At 39.4% G+C, this 20,589-nt stretch overlaps 3 protein-coding genes across 11 annotated transcripts in view; 2 read left to right on the top strand and 1 right to left on the bottom strand.

The window, feature by feature from the left end:
* The window catches only part of PBLD (phenazine biosynthesis like protein domain containing), a 175,770-nt gene that overhangs the window by 121,013 nt on the left and 34,168 nt on the right, over window positions 1–20,589 (top strand). The gene's annotated exons all lie outside the window — the stretch shown is intronic.
* The window catches only part of MYPN (myopalladin), a 67,189-nt gene that overhangs the window by 44,075 nt on the left and 2,525 nt on the right, over window positions 1–20,589 (bottom strand). The window contains 3 exon segments of the mRNA XM_079900854.1: window positions 985–1,099; window positions 4,232–4,283; window positions 7,388–7,563. Coding sequence (XP_079756980.1) covers window positions 985–1,099; window positions 4,232–4,283; window positions 7,388–7,563 — 343 coding nt within the window.
* HERC4 (HECT and RLD domain containing E3 ubiquitin protein ligase 4) overlaps window positions 1–20,589 on the top strand; it is a 239,152-nt gene that overhangs the window by 42,103 nt on the left and 176,460 nt on the right. The window lies entirely within an intron of this gene.

Genomic DNA, 20,589 nt, shown 5'->3' on the forward strand with positions numbered 1-20,589 from the left:
TTGCAGACATGAAATTTCATGCTGAACTGATTGTATTTCTTTCTAGGTCATGGTGGCCGTAAATACGTGCTGGCCATCCCCACCCCCTCACATATAGAGCTATGTAATGAACCCTGACCCCCTGAAGAGGTTCCATAGACCCCTGAGGCTCCACAGATCAGTTTTAAAACTACTGAATTAGAACTAAAATGTGACCCCTCTGCATTACTAAATGGGTCAGATAAGTACTTTAAAAACTTTTTTAAAGGTTGTAGATCTTTATATACATCAATATTTATATTTAAATATATCAATAACACATTACAAGTATGTTTCTATTAGTATGATTTCATATTTTTAAAGTATATGCATAATATACATTTATAGATATGCATAGAAAATGCCTGGAACTATCTGCTAGAAATTACTAACAGGAGGTACCTCTGAAGAGTGGGGGCAGAGGAGTCGAACCTTGACTAAAGTTTTTACTTAATATACTTTCTGTATTTTAAAAATGTTTTTACAATAAGCATCACTCTTATCATCATCATCATTGTTAACTTGAAGGATGAGAGACTTTGAGGTTTTCTAAAAATTAATTTCATGGTTGCTCTATCTTAGAAAGTAGAATTTTTTTTTTTTAATAGCTCCATGAAACTCAGTTTCATGATACAGAGTGTCTTGGGCCAGTGTGAGAGCTGGCAGCTCATCGTATATGTAGTCAATGCCCTTCATAAAACTGGAATATCAGAGACTAATTTGTAGAGTTTCTTTTGCTATGAAATTTGCCTATGAAGTTAGAGAATATGTTCCCAAAGCCGGGGGAACTACTGATATTGTACATCAGAAGCACAAAGTGATTATCATGACTATAGAAGTGTGTTGCCCAAGGTCATTATGAAGTTGCAACAGAGGAGAACATGATCATGCCATACAAGATGGTCATGGTCACAGTGCCTGCCTGTCACAATCCATGGCGCTTGTGTCTCACTTAGACCCTTGTACCTGCTGAACGGTTGACACACTGGGCTGGGCCACCACAGGCTGGGCTTGGGGTACTGCTGAAGGAATGGCTGCAGAAGTAGTGGGAGGGGATGACACCTCACTTGGCTTCTGGATTCTGAGAAGTGATTAAAATATAGATTATAAAACAGACCTATCATCGTTGTGAAAATCCTTTCAGCAAAGCTTTCAGAAATGCTTACAGAAATCTTCGTTCAACAATATTACACAAACATTTACTGAGGGCTTTGCTACACACTTTGTTAGGCAGTGTAAACAGGAAGATCATAAGACGCCAGTTCTGTCCTTGAGTTAGCTGCTGTTGGCAGAGCTGGGGACTCCAGCATATTCTCAACTCACTGAGATTCAAGACAAGTGCTGTGACAGAGCATGTGCAGAAGATTGTTTGAGATCTGTTTTGGTTTTGCCCTCTGTGTTTTCCCTCCCCCTCCTATTTCAAGTAGGAGGCCAGGCTTTGTAAATCTTTGCTTCTGGGATTCTGGCATGGCAAAAAGCAGAAATAGCCTGAGTCAATGAGCTCTTCAGGTTTACACAAATTAAATTAAAGAGATTGTTTGAAGGGCAAGGGAGCCAGAAAGTATTCTTGAGAAGGCTGCAGAGGGTAGATTATTTCAGTTTTGTTGTGGGGAAGAGAGAGGTCCAGGGATCTTGCCAGAGAACCTAACAAGAGGGAGAACCTGAGTCCAGAGGGGACGACAATCCCTTGATTAAAGGCTCCCAATCTTGCTAAAGATATCAGTACCCAAACATATCAGGAAGAAACAAAGCACTAGACTTGAAGGGACCTTGAGATCTGGGACATGGGCCTCTCACCCATAACCTGTGGGGATAGATGACCGATGACAGGATGGGCTTTCCTTTTGTCTAGATGTTACCTCTCTCTGCCTCAGCTTTCTCATCTCTAAAATGAGGAAATAATAATTCTTACCTCATAGGGTTTTTGTGAGGGTTAAATAAGGTAATTCATGTAAGATGCTTAGAGCAGTGTTTAATATCAAACTATATATCTACATCTCTGTATCTGCTGTATCCCGGGAATCTTTGCACAGATTTGGAGGGGGAAAGGGACACCCAATAATGACTGATTGAATTTTTTCCCAGAGCCAGGTAGGATGGAATCTCAGAAGCAGAATCATTTGATGGTGTAGAGGCTATCAGTGTTCCTGAAGCATCTGTCTTCTTCTTCTACAATGTTAGAATCCCTGATTTCTTTACATAGCTACTCCAAATAAAGATTGCATTTCCCAACCTTCATTGAACCTAGCTGTGGCCACATGCCTACTTTCTGGTCATGGGATATGAAGGATAGTGATGTATGTAATTTAAGAGAGATGACCTTAAAAGGGGAGTAGGGTATGTCCTTTATTCCTTTCAATCTAAGAAGATGAGGCCACATCTTAGAATGAGGTGAAGCAGAAAGCTGGAAGCAGACCGGAACCCAGTGGAATTTGGAGCTGTTTTACCAGCCAAATTCATATTTTTATGTAAAGGAGAAAAATATTTGTCTTATTTAAGTTACTGTTATTTGGGGTCACTATTACACACAACTGGAGCTAAATCCTAACTACTACAAGTAGATTTAAAGAAAATGAACAAATGAGATATTTCTTGCTTATTTAAGTTCGTATATCAAATTCATACCCATTAGGCTCTAATTCATACCCATGTTATGAGAGCCTTGAGGAAGGAGCGATGTATGTGCAATGGCAGAGGAGCTTATTATAGAACTTGACTGGGCTTTGAAGGATAAATGAGAGTTTGCCAGGCAGAGAAGATAGGTCATTCCTAGCAAAGTGAACAGCTTGAACGAAGGGGTGAAAATGAACCGCACATTGTTTGAGTGAGATGGCAGCCATGTAGAGAGCCTGAGGTGGGGGATTGGGGGAGGAGGGGCAGGAAAGCCTGGTTGATACTCTATTGAATAAAGCTTTGTATGCCCACGTTGAGATTTTTTAAAATGTCGTTTGTTTTGTGTTTGATTTTTATTTTCCCATAGGTAATAATTTTTTTAAGTCGGGAAAATGATAAGATCATAATTATCTTTGAACTGGCTGTATGTAGTTTGGAGACTGTAAAAGAGAAAAAGGTTGGAGTATCTATAAGGAGGGGACTGGCATAAAGAGACAGGAAAGAAGAGGAACTGAACTGAAGCCATGAGAATGATAAGGAAGAGAGTTAAAGGGAGAAATCATTTACTCTGGTTATGAATTTTCATGTGTGCACAAAAGCTAAAAGCAAATTATCATTCCAAAGTAGGCATACCCCCCACGTTTTGAAGAATAAGTCATGATTTCTGCCCTTAAGAGCTTGCCTTCTGTAGGAGAGGAAAGAATATGCAAATTCAGTTATCGGCTCCTTAACCTGTCTTCCAGACATTGCCCATATTTCAGGTAGTCTCAAGGGATGGCTGTTGTGTCTGTTTCTAGTTCCCATGCCTTCTGTCCACAGTCTCCTCTTCCCGAAATACCCTTTCCTCCCTTGTTCGGGGGTGTCCACCTACTGCTCTTTTAAGACCCAGCTCAAGGTCACCAACTCTGTGAAGCCTTTCCTGATCTCTCTTTCCCTCCCCAACCAATAAAGAGCCCTTTGTGCCAAGTCCTTAAACCCTGCACACGGTTATATCATAGTCTATTACACTTTATTACTCTTACTGTCTATATGTGTGGTATACATCTTTTGCTATATTTGCTATGCATATATTTCCCTCTCCTAGACTGTGAGCCTCTTGAAGGCAGGAAGCATCTGATTTTTCTTAGTACCCAGTGCATCTAGTGAAGTTCCTGGTGTAGAGGAGGTGCTTAGCCAATGGTTGTGGAAAGTAATGTAACTTTGTTCACTACCCAATACAATCGTTTAGCAAAAAGGCTGTGTCTTGCCCAGATCACTCATACATAAAATTTTTGTTCACCAGACTGTGTGTTATTTTGAATACTATTATTTAGTTAGAAAACATGAATTTTTTTTTAACCACTGAGTTATTTGTTTTTTACTCTTTACATATAAGTATGATGATATTTCATACGTGATACTTCATTTTTAAAATATTGGGAATATTAAAATTAATCTTTTAAGCAGCAACAAGCAAAAGATATAGCATTTTCTCCAAATCCACCCAATCTTATTTTTTTTTGAGGTCAAACCCTGGAGCCCCCCTCTTCAAGTTCTACTAAACAATTAGCAGCTTTCTCAGGACCTGAGCATGCTAAATAAGATAGAAAATTGGAATTACCGATTCATTTCGTCCTTGTTAGGGTCCCCTTCTGAGTCAGAAGAAGAAACCCCTGGAAAAATAAAAATAAGACATGTAATTTAAAAAAAATTTTTTTAATGTATTAATTTATTTATTTATTTTTATTTGGTTGTGCTGGGTTTTAGTTGCGGCTCGTGGGCTCCTTAGTTGTGGCATGTGAACTCTTGCGGCATGCATGTGGGATCTAGTTCCCTGACCAGGGATCGAACCCAGGCCCCCTGCATTGGGAGTGCAGAGTCCTAACCACTGTGCCACCAGGGAAGACCCCTAAAAAAAAATTTCTTAAACTGGTTCCTAGGCATTTGAAGACCTATAGAATTTTAGACCTAGAAATAATCTCAGTGATTACCTAAACTAACACGTAGTTTACAGATGAGGAACTAGACCCTTAGTAGTTGAAGTACTTGCTCAGGTCACATGGCTAGTTAGTGACAGAGTTCAAATTAACTGGTCCAAATTCCACGTGTTCTTGTATATAAAACACCTGCTGATGCCTTTAGACTAACAGAGCAGTCTTATTCTGTGGTGTCCATAAATCCTCTTGCTCTTGGCCTACATAGATTAAATAAAAGAAGGGATTACATTAGATTCCAAACGTTGTAGGTGTAGGTGGATGCTCTTCCATCCAGTCCTAATATTAACAAGTCACATTTCATCTTGGGAGTGGGGGTGTTTGAAGCTCTGTTACTACAAATTTTTAAAAATCAGCAATCCAATCTCAGCACTGTTAGCAGAGCTTTGATCCTGGCTTTGCTTCTCAAGATAGTGAATTCCAGGAAGATATCACACAGCTAAATCTGGAGGTATTTATTGTACTCCGAATATTTGAGGATGAAAACATGTAACACACTTCTATTCATATATTATTCATTGTTATTATCATTATTCAATCATCTATTCAATAAAAGTTTATTAAATAACCACTATGTACTTGGTACTATATAAGGTGTTGGAGATATAAAGAAGAATGAGACAGTTCCCGCCTTTATAGCATAATAATACAATATTTAAGTGCTAAAAGCAAGGCATACATAAGGTATTAGAGATGATAAAAGTACCAAAGAACGGCTCCCAGGGCTTCTCTGGTGGTGCAGTGGTTAAGAATCCACCTGCCAATGCAGGGGACACAGGTTTGAGCCCTAGTGTGGAATAATCCCACATGCCGCAGAGCAACTAAGCCCGTGCGCCGCAACTACTGAGCCTGTGCTCTAGAGCCCACGTGCCACAACTACTGAAGCCCGTGTGCCTAGAGCCCATGCTCCGCAACAAGAGAAGCCACCGCAATGAGAAGCCCGCGCACCGCAACAAAGAGTAACCCCCGCTCGCCGCAACTAGAGAAAGCCCACTCGCAGCAACAAAAACCCAACTTAGCCATAAATAAATAAATAAATACAAAAACTGAGGTCAATATACAGGTAAATAAATTGATTTGTTCCCTAAAATTAGTCATCTAACTTTGGTCCTGATATAAATGCCTTTCCAAGGCTCCCAAATGGTCTCCCTGCTTCTGCTCCTTTTGGTATATTTTCAACCAGGAGCCAGAGTGGCCCTGTTAAAAACTAAGTCCGATCATGTCACATCTCTGCCTAGAATCCTCCAGAGCTTCCCATCTCCTTCAGAGTAAAAGCCAGGTCCTTGCAGTGACCCGTGAGGACCTACATGATCTGCTCACCTGCTTCCTCTCACCTTCACCCCATCTTGAACTTCTGACCTCAACTGCTCATCTCCGTCCCCTAAGACAGACACACTCCCTCTTCTGGGCCACTGCACTTACTGATTTCTCTGCCTAGAATGTTTTTCCCTTGAATATCTATCTTTGTGGCTCACTCCCTCAGTTCCTTCAGGTCTTCATTTATATGTCACCTGGTGAGTGAGGTCTTGTACATCCGCCTGTACACACACAGACACACACACATGCATGCAAAAACACACGCCACATATATACATACACATACTTCCTATCCCTTTTCCTTGCTTTCTATTTCTTTCATATGCTCATATATGCTGTAAGATAACAGAAAACATATATTTTGGTCTCTGCCCCTGGTTCCTGGCACAGAGCTTCTAAAAGCCTTATTATTCCCTAAGTGATGAGCACTTAGGAGCATCTCTTGTTCTAATACTTGTCTTTGACCAGGTCCCTGACACAGGGCTCCTAAAACTCTAATAAATTCCTAAGTGATGAGAGCACTGGAAGCGTCCTTTGTTCTAATGAGGTGACTCGGGATGGCTCCTGGGTGCGGGCTGGTCACCCGAAAACCAAGCCATAATTTTGACGCTTGGAATTTTCAGCCCCACACCTCATACTCCAGAAAGGTTAGAAGGGCAGGAAATGGAGTTAATAGTTGATCATGCCTGTGTGAGGACACCTCCATAAAATTCTAATAGTGTGGGGTTTGGAGAGCTTCTAGGTTGGTGAACGTAAGCACACTGGGAGGGTGACGCACCCCAACTCCACGGGGACAGAGCTCCTGTGCTCAGGACCCTCCCACCTCGCCCTCTCTATCTCTTCATCTGACTGTTCATCTATATCCTTTATCACACCCTGTAGTAAACCGGTAAAAATAATTAAGTGTTTCCCTGAGTTCTGTGAACAACCCTAGCAAATTAATTGAACCTGAAGAGGGGTTTGTGAGAACCTCCAATTTGTAGCCAAGTCAGACAGAAGTTGTGGGTAACCTGTCCACCTACTGCGTGTGATTGGCATCTGAAGGGGGTGGGGGTGAGCAGTCTTGTGGGACTGAGCCCTTAACTTGTTGGATCTGACACCCATCTCCAGGTAGATGGGTCAGAATTGAGTTAAACTGTAGGAAACCAAATTGGTGCCGTGAAGAATTGCTTGTTGCTGGTGTGGGAACCGCCTCCCCCATGAGACACACACACATTGAAACTGATGATCAGAATCATTTCATGTACCTAACATATTATATATTTTATTTATCTCATTTATTTTCTGTCTCTCCTATTACAATGTAAATGCCATCTATCCACGAACGTAGGGATTTTTGTCTGTTTGGCTCAATGCTGTTATCCCCACTGAAGAGTGTGTGGTAGAGCAGGCCCTCAATAAATACTTATTTATTATAACTATATATCTTACTGTAAGTGCCATGCTCCAAGAGTATTTTGCTTTACCTTCTATGTAAATCTCAGCAGAAGTTGAATCTGTCCCATAGATGTTAGAAGCAAAGCAGGAATAGCGTCCTGTGTCCTCTTCAAAGGCTTCAGCAATGGTCAGTGAGTGCAGTTTTCCTGCCTGGATGATGTGAACGTCTGGGGAATTTTCAAGCTCCTTGCCTTCACAGTACCACCTGCAAGGAAGAACATTGGCATGACTGAAATGTGAGAATTAATAACATAAATGGCTTCAGATATTCCCTGAGAAGAAAACTGTGGCAAACTTAGAGTCAGAACATTAAACAATCCATTATTATGGTGTAATTTGGTTGTAACAATGAGAAGGAATGGCAGGATTCACAGTGACACTTTTTTCAGGAAATTAGCAAGTGGCTCCTATTAAGAATGATACAACTGAAAGAAGAAATTGAAGTGATGCAGCCACAAGACAATGAATGCCAAGGAACGCCACCACCAGAAGCTAGAAAAGACAAGGAAGGAGTCTTCAGAGTTTCAGAGGGAGCACAGCCCTGCTGGTACTTTGATTCTGGACTCCTAGCCTCCAGAAGTGTGAGACAGTAAATTTCTGTTGTGTAAGCCATCAAGTTTGTGGTACTTTGTTATAGTAGCCCTAGGAAACTAAAACGGGGCAGGAAATAAGATAGAGTCATGTTGTTTGCATATGCATAAGGAAAACTGGAAAGAATGGAATGAAAATCAAAGTGGCTTCCTATTGGGGTGAGGGGAAACAAGATGGATGAAGACAGATAGGGTGAGGTGTCTCAGTGTACCCCTTTTTATAATTGTTTTCATTTTTAAAGTAATAATTATTAATCAACATCGTATTAAAAAGAAATTAGGTGGAGACGTTACCATTATTCAATGTCAAAAATTAAGGAGTCCTGGCAATCGTTAATCTTTATTGTAATTTGAGATCTAACCACTCAGTGCTTGAACCCCTCCCTCCCACCATTTATAAAGCAAGGTTCTAAAGCACATTTAAGAAAACTCACCTATTCAATGGCTTCCCAAGAGTTAAGCTTTTCTCTGCTGTTCCATACGTATGTCATATTCACCCCTACATTCGAGCCTCTGCTCATGTGTTTCTCTCTAGCTGAGATTCTCTTCCCCACCTTTCAGCTACTGCAAATATAACTCATCCATCAGTTTGGCTCAGGTATCACCTCCTACGCAAAGCACCTTTTACCATCAATTCTCAATGATTGTTTACCTTTTTCTTTTTAAACTATACTGTGTCATGCAAGGCTTGATTATATACTGTCTTCTTTTTAATAGCTCTTTATTGGAGTAGAATTGCTTCACAATACCATGTTAGTTTCTGTTGCACAACAAAGCGAATGAGCCATATGCATACACATGTCCCCAGATCCCCTCCCTCTAGGTCATCGCAAAGCACTGAGCCCATCTCCCTTATACTGTCCTTTATAATCCTCTATTTGGGGAATCTGTCTTGTCTCACCAATTTCACTAAATTGTAAGTTCTTTGAAGGTAGGGACGGTGGCTTACAAGCTCATGCAGCATCCACACTGCCTAGTCCAGTTTTCTGTACACTTTCTCCTTTAGCCATTACCTCATCCCTTAGTTTCAATTATCACCTCTACTTGGGATAACATTCAAACCTGCCTCCCAGCTCTGACTGCTGGATCTCTTCTCCCATCATTCTCCCTTTACTGTGTTGCCACCACATTGGTCTTCTTTCTATTCTGTGAACACATTAAGCTACTCTCCATGTTAGGATTTTTGTACTTCCTGAAATCCTTGTCCCCAAGTCTTTATAAAAATAGGCCCTTCTCATCAGTCAGGCCTCAGTTCAAATGTCACCTCCTCGGAGAGGCCGTCCCTGAACCTTTTCCTAATGGAGCTTCTTTATCCTCAGACACTCTCACATTATCCTCTTGTGTTATCTTCATAGCACTTATTATTATCTGAAATTATCTTATATGCTTGCTGACTTTGTTATTATTTGCTCCCCCTACTATATTATAAACTCCACGAGAGGACCTTGTCAGTCTTACCAATATAATCCCACACTTACAGCAGCATCCTGGCACATAGTAGGTATGCAGAAAAATTGTGTTGGATTTGTTGAAAGACCAAATGATGGAAAGAATTGATAGTTAATATTTCGTAAGTATTTTATTTGCTTCATCAAATTCTCTGCCATTGTTTGATCTGTTGTGGCAGCAGCAGTACATGAACCTGCTGAAATGGGTTTCTAGATCTTCCAAAGCATGAATCTCAGCAGGACCCCATGGAGCTTGTATGAACAAACCCTCAGAGCAAGGTAGTTGTAAATACAGATAGTGAATGTCCAGAAAAACACGTGTTTATCTTTACTCTCTGCTGGAAATGACCCTAAAATGAGAATAAAGGAGGTTTTTAAAGGGATAAAAGCACAAGGGCCAAAAGAATGGGAAGGGAGATAACAGCAGACCTGAGACCTCAAACACTTTTTGAAGGTGGAAAGCAGAATGAGAAGCGAGGAGAGTTGAAAAATCTGAAAACTAAGTGCCTACTTGGGGATGTCAGTGAAAGAAAGCAATTTGTGCAGCAAAATCCCAGCAAGTTTCAGGATTTAGAGATACAAGTTTGGGGGTGTGGAAACACACTGACAATGGAGGAGGGAGATACAGAGCTTAAAATAGGGTCACTGATTGCAGGTTTAGAAAATGAACATTTAGATTCCCCCAGCAGGTTGCATCCTCTCTTCTGAGCAGTTAGGAGATGCCCCAGGCTGAAGGCTGAGTTGTTGGCTGTGTGAGCAGCTGCTCCATATTGGAGCAAGAGGAAGAAGGGTAAAAAATAGATGGGCCTGGCGGCTTAACTGTGTGGAACAGAGTATTTAGGAAATGTTTTACAAATATATTGGAAAACTGAGATGAATTGTCTTAGGACCACAGAGCTAAGCATATAAAAAACGAGACAGTCATCAACTCCAGGTGAAAATTAAAAGTTATACAAGCAAGGAAGCAGTCATTTTTCCCTATTGGGCTTGGCAGAAAATAATACTTACATAGTAACAAGAAGTTAAACATTAAATTTTTTAAAACAAGAGTGTGCTATGATTATACTGAGGCAATGAAGGAAGGAACAATGGAGGTTCTGGTTTAGTGAAGGGGTGCTAAACCACCATCTTCTGGAACAGGAAGTAAAGAGAAAATAGCATCAGCATACCAAGCAATAGTGGTTTATAAGCATATTACAGTGGTTCTCTTCACTTTCACTTTCTGTGAAGACTAAACTATTTTCCTATAATACTAAGATATTATTTGCCTTTTCACTGTGTTAACATTTACACTGATGGTGCAAAAGCCACAGTGGGTAAAATTACTGGTGCTTCAGCAGCATAAGACTGAGTAGTGATCATTGGGTTCTTCACCACCACACTTGCAGTTAAAAAGAAAAAGCCAGGTTCACTTAAAAATGTCCTCAATGAAGCAGTAAAAATCATTACATTTATTGCATCTCAACCTCGAGTCCACATCTTTTTAACGTTCTGGGTGGCGAAATGGGAAGTAGCATAAGGCATTTCTCCTGAATACAGAAGAGCACTTGTGTGGCTTTTTAAGTTGAACTAGGCACTTAATGCATGAGGCAGTATCTTAACTTGAAAGAACAGCTGACAAATTATGGTTATTCAGATTTGGGTATCTGGCAGACGTTTTCTCAAAAATGAAGGAAGTAAGCCTGTTGTTTCAAGTAAAAATAACTGATCCCATTTGTTGCCAATGAAAAAATTTGAGCTTTCAAGGAAAAATTAGAGTTTTGGAAAAGTTGTATCTCCCATACTGAGTTTAGGGCTTCCTAATACTTAAAGAGATTTTTAATGAAATCCATGATATTAACATATATGAGTTTCTAAATATTATATAATAAAATGTGTCAACATTTGGAAGATCTACATTACTCATTTTCCAAATGACCAATACGTGATGTTATCCATTCAAAGTTCAAGACAGACAGAGGGTTTTAGTACAGCAGGGTACAAAAGTTCATTGGCGTGGTTTCAGATTTCACATTGCAACTAACCTTTAAGAAACTACTGCAGTTGAATTTTCATGTAGTATCAAATCAGAATAGCCACATTATCTGAAAGGGCTATTAAAGTATTCCTCCTGCTTCCAGCTACATATCTGTACAATGCCAGATTTTTAAAGTTAACTGCAACCCAGACAACATATCACAGCAAACCAAGTGCAGAAGTAGATATGACAATCTAGCTGTCTTCTATTACGCCAGACATTAACGAGGTTTGCAGAAAACATGAAACAATGTCACCCTTCTCACTCAAATATTTTTTGGGGAAAATACAGTTACTTTTCATAAAATTATTCATATGTTTATCACTGTTATTTTAAAATAAGTAAGCAACTATTTAAAAAGTTCCTCAGTTTTAATTTCTAACATGATAATTATAGATATAATTCACATAGAACCTCTTTTGCCTCTCAATAATTTTTTAGACTGTAAAAGGGTCCTGAGAACAAAAAGTTTGAGAACCACTGGCATATAATTTAGAAATCTAGAGGTGAATAAATAGGAAACTGCAAAAATAGTTGAAAATGATCCATTTTTTAATATTATTTGACTTGTTAAGCAATGTACCTGTATTAATTTGATAAGACAAATATAAATATTTCAAAACAAACAAACACCTTCCCTTATATAAACACTATAAGGTTATCTCATTTCTTTGGATAACATTTCTCTTCTTTACCAAAATGAGAGTGGAAACATCTCTGAGCAATTGGACAGCTGGAGGCGATAAGTGGAGTGATTCAAATGCCCAAACTCTCTGTCAGAAACATTTTTGTCCTTACTCAGATGGCCAGGATGGCTTCAGCCAGCCCCAAAGGACAGCTAGTAACCACTGTCACTCTTACTTTAACACCATGACCCACTGAGAAATAATGCACCAGTCAGGCTGCCTTCTGAAAAGAAATTAAAATTTACCCAGCTACTCTGAAGACTTTTGAGGGGAAGGAGGAAACATGCTCTCCTCAGACGTCTATCCACGTTAGGGAATGCTTTCATAGAAGTACCCTGCCCAGATGCATGTTTTTAGAACTCCAGAGCTCCATGACACTTACAGAATGGCACTGGATGCCAGACATGATTCATGGTTCAGCAGAAATGAGTCAGTGATCTGGGGAAATGGGACAAGTCCAAATGATAAAGAAGGCTCCATCTTTAATGCACTAAGGACAGCTTGCCAGACCTGCTGATTTGGCTAGCTACCAAGGCTGGGAATGAAGACACTGAAGAGACACATTTTTCAGATTTAACTGGACTTTTAAGCTACATATCACCATTCTGCTCTTAGGTTACTATTTTGTCTAAAATATGGTGTGGCTAAATATTATGACTCATTGTTTTAGCACATTAACAACTCCTAAACATAATTTGAATGTGTTATTGTGGCTCACCAGTAATAATGCTCATTAAAAGAATGATTACTCAGAGCCTTCGGTTAACGCTGACCCAGCCTTTCCAATGTCCCTGTCCCACCTCCTACTACTCCCTCTCCTAATACCCTGTTTGTTTACTTCACAGAACCTACATATCACTTATAATTATATGTTTACTTATAGGTTTATTTGTTTAAGATCTCTCTCCCTTACTGGACAATAAACACCACAGGGCAGAGATTATCATTTTTGTTTGGTTTACCACTTGTTTATCTGGTTCCTAGCACAGCGTATGGCACGACATAGCCGTTCCAAAAAATGTTTGTTGTATGACTGTTAAGTGAATGAATTCAAATTAAGATGATTACAGCCTCTAGTCTGTTTCATTTTCATTTTTCAAGAAGGCTTGGGGACTAGATGCCTGATTTCTTAAGTAAAGAATGTAAGCCCTCTGAAATAGCCAAAAGGTAGTTTATTTATTTATTGACATCTTCAGCTCTCTCCATGCATGAGAATGACTCTTCATATAGAAAGTGCAACTGGAGTATATAATAGTAGACATTTTCTTACAGGGCTCAAAGTTATGTTGGATTTCGTAACACAATTCAGTGTCTTGTATGTCCTGTTTGACCACTACTGAGTTAACGAACTTAAGTTTTCGTGTCCAATGGCTATATTTCACTCATAGGAGTGTGGGGTTACAGGTGGGATGGTTATGTCTATGCTTTAACTTTTATTAACATTTATTGAGTTCTTCCAGGTGGAAAATTCTTGGCACACTAGACTCAAACTATAAAAACCAAAACCATAAAGGAAACTTCAGTTAATTTGATACTAAAGTTAAAAATATCTAATTATCAAAATATACCATAAAGAAAGATCAAATGGGGAGAGAATATTTTCATAACACACAATGTCAAATGATTAGTTTCCTAATCATATTTTTAAAATTCTTACAAATCAATAAGAAAAGAACAAACTGATAGAAAAACTAGTGAAAGATGTAAACAGACCCCTCATAGAAAATGAACCCTAAATGATCAATAAACATATTTAAAAATATCTCAACCTCCTTAGTTGAGATTTGTGAAAATGAAAATCACAACAAGAAGCCTTCATACCTATCAGATTTGCAAAAATTAAAATGTCTGATAATATCCGTATTACAATGTAGAACAACCAGAACACTCATGTAATGTTGGTCGGAATGTAAATGGAAACAATTCCTTTGGAAAATAATCTGGTGTTATTATAAAGTTGAAGTTGTACATACTCTGCCAGCCATTCCATGCCTAGACATACTCGTGCACCAGGAGACTATGCTAGAACATTTATAATACCATTGTTCCTATTAGGAAAATAACTGAAAACAACCCAAATGTACATCAGGGATACAATTCTCTCACCTTACAGTAAAATACTATGTAGCAACGAAAGTGAATGAATGAGAGTTACACGCAGCATCACGGGTATACTTTTTAGAGAAATAAATGCAAGTAGCAGAAGAATACGTACATTATGCTTCCACTTACATAAGCATTTTACAACAGTAAAATTTAAAAAAATTTTTTTAAACTCTTTATTATGGAAACTTACAAATGTACACAAAGTAGACAGGCTGTATTATGAACCCCCACGCACGCATCACTGAGCTTCAACCAAAGGGAGATGTGTTTCTTTTATACCTTCCACTTTTCCCCACTTTGACTTATGTTAATGTAAATATAGGACTTTGTGTCGTTTCACCTGTAAATACTTCTGTACCAGTATTGTTTAAGGCCATAAGGATACGTTGTAAAATTATGAAGAAAAACTGTTAAGAAAAATTTAAAGAAAAAACAAGATTTGGGCTAGTGGTTACCTCTGAGCAGGGAGGAAGGGACAGGATCAGGAAGACAGTAGATTTAAAAATGATAGTAAGGTGGGCACACAGGTATCTGTGCTATTATTCTTCTAATATATCCATATTGTAGATATTCTTCAGTATCTGTTCAAAATGCACTTGTAAAACAATTCAGAAAATTCCATCTGGTGATCCTTTTCCACTTTGGGAGTATAGATAAGGAGGTTGAGAGATTGAATAGAGAAGGTTAGTAGGCAAGTGACAGGGACTTCTACAGAAAGAATCCCTTGGAGATCTTGACTTGTAGCCTCTGGAGTTGGTGGTGGTACAGAGGCTTTACCCAGCTCTTGCCTCAAAAACTTTTTTTTTTTTTTTTTTTTTTGCGGTACACGGGCCTCTCACTGTTGTGGACTCTCCCGTTGCGGAGCACAGGCTCCGGACACGCAGGCTCAGCGGCCATGGCTCACGGGCCCAGCCGCTCCGCAGCATGTGGGATCTTCCCGGACCAGGGCACGAACCCGTGTCCCCTGCCTCGGCAGGCAGACTCTCAACCACTGCGCCACCAGGGAAGCCCGCCTAAAAAACTTTTAAGGTGAAAGGATATTTAGCATTGTCCAAGAGGGAAGAGCAAGAAGAGAGGGCTGCGTTGGAAACCGCCAACATTTCCAAAGTTTGTGAGGGCAAAGATGTGGGTTTTCCCATGGGCCAAGTGGACACCACAGACATTAGCTTGGTTTTCTATCTCAAAACAGATCTACCTCAGAGAACCATCTGCTAGGGTGAGTGACACCAACAGAAAGAGGCTGTGAGGGGTGTACTGTTGGAGTAGGGACTGAGGAGCAGGTGCTAGAACATGAAGTAGAGATTACAACCTTCAGGTCAAGGAGCAGAGCAAGGGGCCAGCCCCCCGGGCGATGAGGTCTCTGTAGAGATTGCAGAAGTCCTCAGCACAGAAACAAACGGCACTTTGTTAAAGCACCGATGTCTGGGCCTGCGCTCTAGAGATCCTAATTCAGTAGGTCCAAGGTAGAACCTGCAAATTTGTATATCCATCAAGGCTCCAGGTGATGCTGACCTGCTGGTCCAGGGACCCACTTTGAGTAGCTTGTTCTGGGAGGCTCTTGAAATCCAGACTCTGTCCTCCCTCTCTGAACTTATCCCAAACCATTTCCTCCTCACTCTTTATGTTCTGGTGACATCAGTTCCTTCAGTTCCTTAAAGTTAACCATTGTCTCACTGCCTCAAATTTGTTATTCCCTCACCCTGCAACACTCTTCCCTAAATTCCGCTTTGCTGGCCTAACTCCTAGTCATCTTTTATGTCTCAGCTTAAATACCACTTTTTAGGAAAACCTTCCCCAACCCATTCACAAGGTTTGGTCCCTTTGCTTTATGCACCCTCCTTTATAACATTTATCACAATTGTAATTACATAATCACTGGAATTTTTGTCTGTGTTCTTTTCTAGATTCTAAGATCCATGAAGGCAGGGAATTTTCCTTGTTCGCTGCTTTAATCCTATTGCCTGGAACAGTACATGGCACATAATAAACACTTAAAATTTGTTGCATGAATGAGTAAATGAAGGTATATAGATTTTCCCAGAAGGTAGAAGAAAATGCCCCTAAATAAGGTAATGTTTTAAAATGTTTACATAATAGTTTACATTACATATCATATATAATTATTTATAATATTTTAAAATTTCCCTATATCATTTAAAACATCCTTTGTCTTTTTTTTTTTTTTTTTTTTTGGTCACGCCACACGGCTTGTGAGATCTTAGCGGGTGCCCTTGACAGTGCAAACGTGGAGTCCTAACCACTGGACCGCCAGGGAATTCCCAAGCATCCTTTGTCTTTACAGCTAATTTATTCCCTCAGCACGCCACTTACAGGCAAATGTCCAGAAGTAGCAATAGCAAAAACTTAATAGCCAAAGCAGATATCAGCATCTATAAAAGGTAAATTTTTGCTGCTTCAGAGCGTTATGTACAAGCAAACATACTTAGTGTGACCCAGCTGTACATTCCTGGGAAAAGAATTTTGAGTCAGGATACAAAAAGGGATCATGGCCATTTGCTGTGAATTCCTGCAGACTCTTTCATCTGTGGCTAACGCATGAATGTATTTCAGCTCCTCCGATGAAGCTATGTTCAAGATTAACAAGCTTTCAAAACAGCTAGCTTTAATGATATAGGATCCTACCCTTACAAAACAAAACAATTTCTTCCCAGTCAACTTGGAAATCAACAAATATAGGCAAAAAGGATTCTTCAATTTGCTAAACTAGGGTTATAAAAACATGGGTAGAATACTGAGAACACAAAGAGGCACACACCTACAAGGTTAGACTTCAGTTGCCAGGTGTATGTATTACATTTTCTTGCAAAAATAGCAAAAAGGATACTTTTCTTTTTGACTGTGTTTTCCTTTATGGCAAACCAAAGTGTCTCATTATTTTAATGCATTTTTAAAGACGTTCTCCAAGTCAAAATCTGTGCGTCTGGGTTCTATGGAGTTGCTTTAGGAATTTCAGTGGTGAGCAAAAAGGTAGGACTGCATGCCCCCCTCCACCCCAACTCTCTTCAATCCCAGAAGCACTAATTTTATCTTTAAAAAGTGTGTGTGTGTTGCTATACAGCAGTAACTAACACAGTATTGTAAAGCAACTATACTCCAATAAAAATTTTTTTAAAAAAAGAAAAAAAAAGTGCATGTGTGTGTGAACTATGTATTGGGGTCATGTAACAGATTTACTGTGGGGAGAAAAACGGGAGGAGGAATTACTGCCAAAAGAAGGTTGGAAAACCCTGGCCCAGTCTAGCACAGCTAGAAGTTAGTTCCAAGTGTTACCTGTATTTATAGTCCCTTTGTAATGCCAGAGATACTGTGTCCAAATTTCCCCGTGTCCAGGGCATTCCTTGGAATGTCTCCAGTTCCACTACCCTCTCATTTGACCTTCAATCCTGCATTTTGACTGTCTACTGGATATGGTCCCTCCATCTCCTCAGACTCAAATCATCCACCTCCAGTTTCTCAGACCTTGACAGTGACCCCAGAGTCCTCTGAGGTACCCAGCTTCAAACTCATCCTTCCTATCTAGTCGGTCACCAAGTTCGGCTTGGTTTCTTTTATTCTAAATATTGCTCTCTCAGTCTTTTCTCTGCTTTTGCACTACCCCTACCCTGGTCTGATCAGAGCATCTGATGCCTGGAATACCCTTCACAGCTTCTTAAGTGGCCTCATGGCTCCATTCTTTTGGGGTCTAACTCATTCTTCCAGACTACTTAAATTCTCCCTTTCATCTTAGTACGTCCTTATACACAACCTTAAATGTTTTCCGCTTGCTTCTGAAACCACTTCTGAACTATTCTACTTTGCTTTCAAGGCTTTTCAAAATCATCTGGCTCCACTGTTTTCCAGTTACTTCAGTCTTCTCACTGTCATCTACAGATATTATTACTATTCCAGCATCTGTACTTATGTAAACATGTTGAATTGACCTGGCCTAAAAGGACCTGTCCCTCTGCCTACCTCTTCTGTCTTTTCTGTCATCTTTCCTCACCTGTTATCCCATGTTCGTCACATAGCCAAGTACTTGCAGTTCCCTGGAAACATTCGTCTCTAGGCCTTTCCCCTTGCTTTCCTCTTCCACCCTTAGTTTTCTCAACTAAAGTGGCACCTCCAGCATTAATGTTTCCTTCATCCTGCACTTCAGGCAAAATATCACATCTTCCTTTGAGCTGCCATTGCATCCTATTCATACTTCTGTTACAGCTCTTATTACACAGTATTGCAATGTTTTGATTATATGTCTGTCTGATTCCTCTATTAGACTGTGAGCTGCCCTCTTAGAAGAGTTTTAGACTTGGTTTCAAAACAAGGTCCCTGACCTCCAATAGCTCCCAATTGTTTTGTACCATCAATGAGTCACTTCAGTAACTCAGTAGGTATTTGTTGAATGCATAAATGAGTTAAATTTCTACCTAACTTCTTCTTACTCTTCAAGGTTCAACTAAAATCCCCTTATGTCTCTGAAGTCTCCTTTGACCTTTCTAGTCCTCCAGCCCTTCTCTGAAGTCTGATAGCCTTATGGTTGTCCTATAAAAATTAGGATGATTTCTTTTTGTTATCATTATTTTTTTATTGGCGTATAGTTGATTTACAGTGTTGTGTTAGTTTCTCATGTATAGCAAAGTGAATCACTTGTACATATATCCACTCTTTTTTAGATTCTTTTCCCATGTAGGTCATTACAGAGTACTGAGTAGAGTTAGGATGATTTCTTTAACTGGATTGCAAGTTCCTTGAGAGCAGGGACACATTTATACCGTCTCTGTCATTGCACTGGTCACAGTGCTGAGTTTAGAGCAAAAGCTCAATACATACTTGCTTTGTGATTAGAGTTATATAAGTTCTGTACTTAGGAAAATAATGACAGCTAATAGTCTATTTGGAAAACCCTAAGTTTTTTCTTAATATGATTACTGTCATGAAATTCAGGAAATAGTGAGTACATATTAATTTCCTGCCACCAAAACAGTGGTTGGGTTACAGGCATGAATTCTATCACTGAAGAAATGCTCTCCAGGTAAAAACTAGTATTGCTACATGGAAGTTGTGTATATTTCTTTCACTTTTAAATTTGTAAATATTTAATCGGTTGACTAAATAGTTTCTGAGTGACCACCAGGTTACTTTGGTTTTCAAGGAATGGGTATTTTGTAATTCTTCCTGGGTAATTTTTCTCACGGGAGCACTGAAGTCTTTTTTGTATCTGAGATTGTCGTGGTCGAGAATGGGGAGGATGAGTCTTGAATGATCTGGTCTAATTTTTTTGAAAGAGTCCAATCTATGACCAGAAACTAGTGGAATGGATAGGATTAATCTAAGTAAGTTGTATGTGTGCCGTAACTTGAGTGCTTACCAGCTTACTTAGACTGACCAGATGCCACTGAGTGGTATACATCGTAGTGCTATGACTTCTTGCCAACATTACTGACCAGAGTTCCAGGGAGTGTCATCAGGCTTGCACAGAGTAGAAGGGTAGACACTGCCCTGTGTCGTGCAGTTCCAACCCTTTGCCACATCTTAGTGCAACTGTATCACTCCTGATTTAAATCTAAGTTGAGTTTCTTGTTTTCCTGTCTCTTTATGCATTAGTTTACTCGTAACTTAGTGACTACTATATTATGCATAACTACTACAGGCTAGAAGCCATGCTTGGTGCTCAAGATCCAAAGGTAAAACAATAGAACCCCTGCCCTCAAGGAGGCCAGTTGGATAACTAAATAGTAAAATGTATACGCCATTGTAGAAATAATATTTAATATTGCCTTATGTTGACTCTGAAAAGCAAAATTCAATATATGAATATGTTTTTATACTAAAATCCCTTTAATCAACAGGAATACATAATGAAAGATATTATTAATACTAATGCTATTATTACCCTATAATATGAATATTTTGCAAAGAGAAGATGAGGCCTGCTTACATAACTAGAATAAATGTTAAATAGTATTCTAGTAGTAATTAGGTGGTTAGGGAGGCAAAGTAACTCTTCTAGGACTCTAAATACCAGTAATTCTCTATAAAAGTAATATTTCCAGCACATTATTCATATATTATTACATTATAATACAAGAGGTAGCAAATGTCACCCTGGGGGTTAAGGCTGGATCCAGATTTTGTGGGGCCTGAAGCTCATAAAAGTGTAAAGACCTCTTAAAAAAATAAAATTAGAACACAAAATTAGATGTAGCCTGTGCACATGAAGAGCCTTGAAGCTTAGCTTTACTTACTTCACAGAAAAGCTGATGGTAGACACATAAAAGATGAGTATCCCTTCTACTCATCAGTCATATTAGGGAAAGACTTTGGCATTAGGGAGAAGAGTGCTCATTAAGTGGATATCAAAAATTATATAATAAATACAATACATGT

This window comes from Stenella coeruleoalba (genome assembly GCF_951394435.1).
Source record: "Stenella coeruleoalba genome assembly, chromosome: 16".
Classification (NCBI taxonomy): Eukaryota; Metazoa; Chordata; class Mammalia; order Artiodactyla; family Delphinidae; genus Stenella; species Stenella coeruleoalba.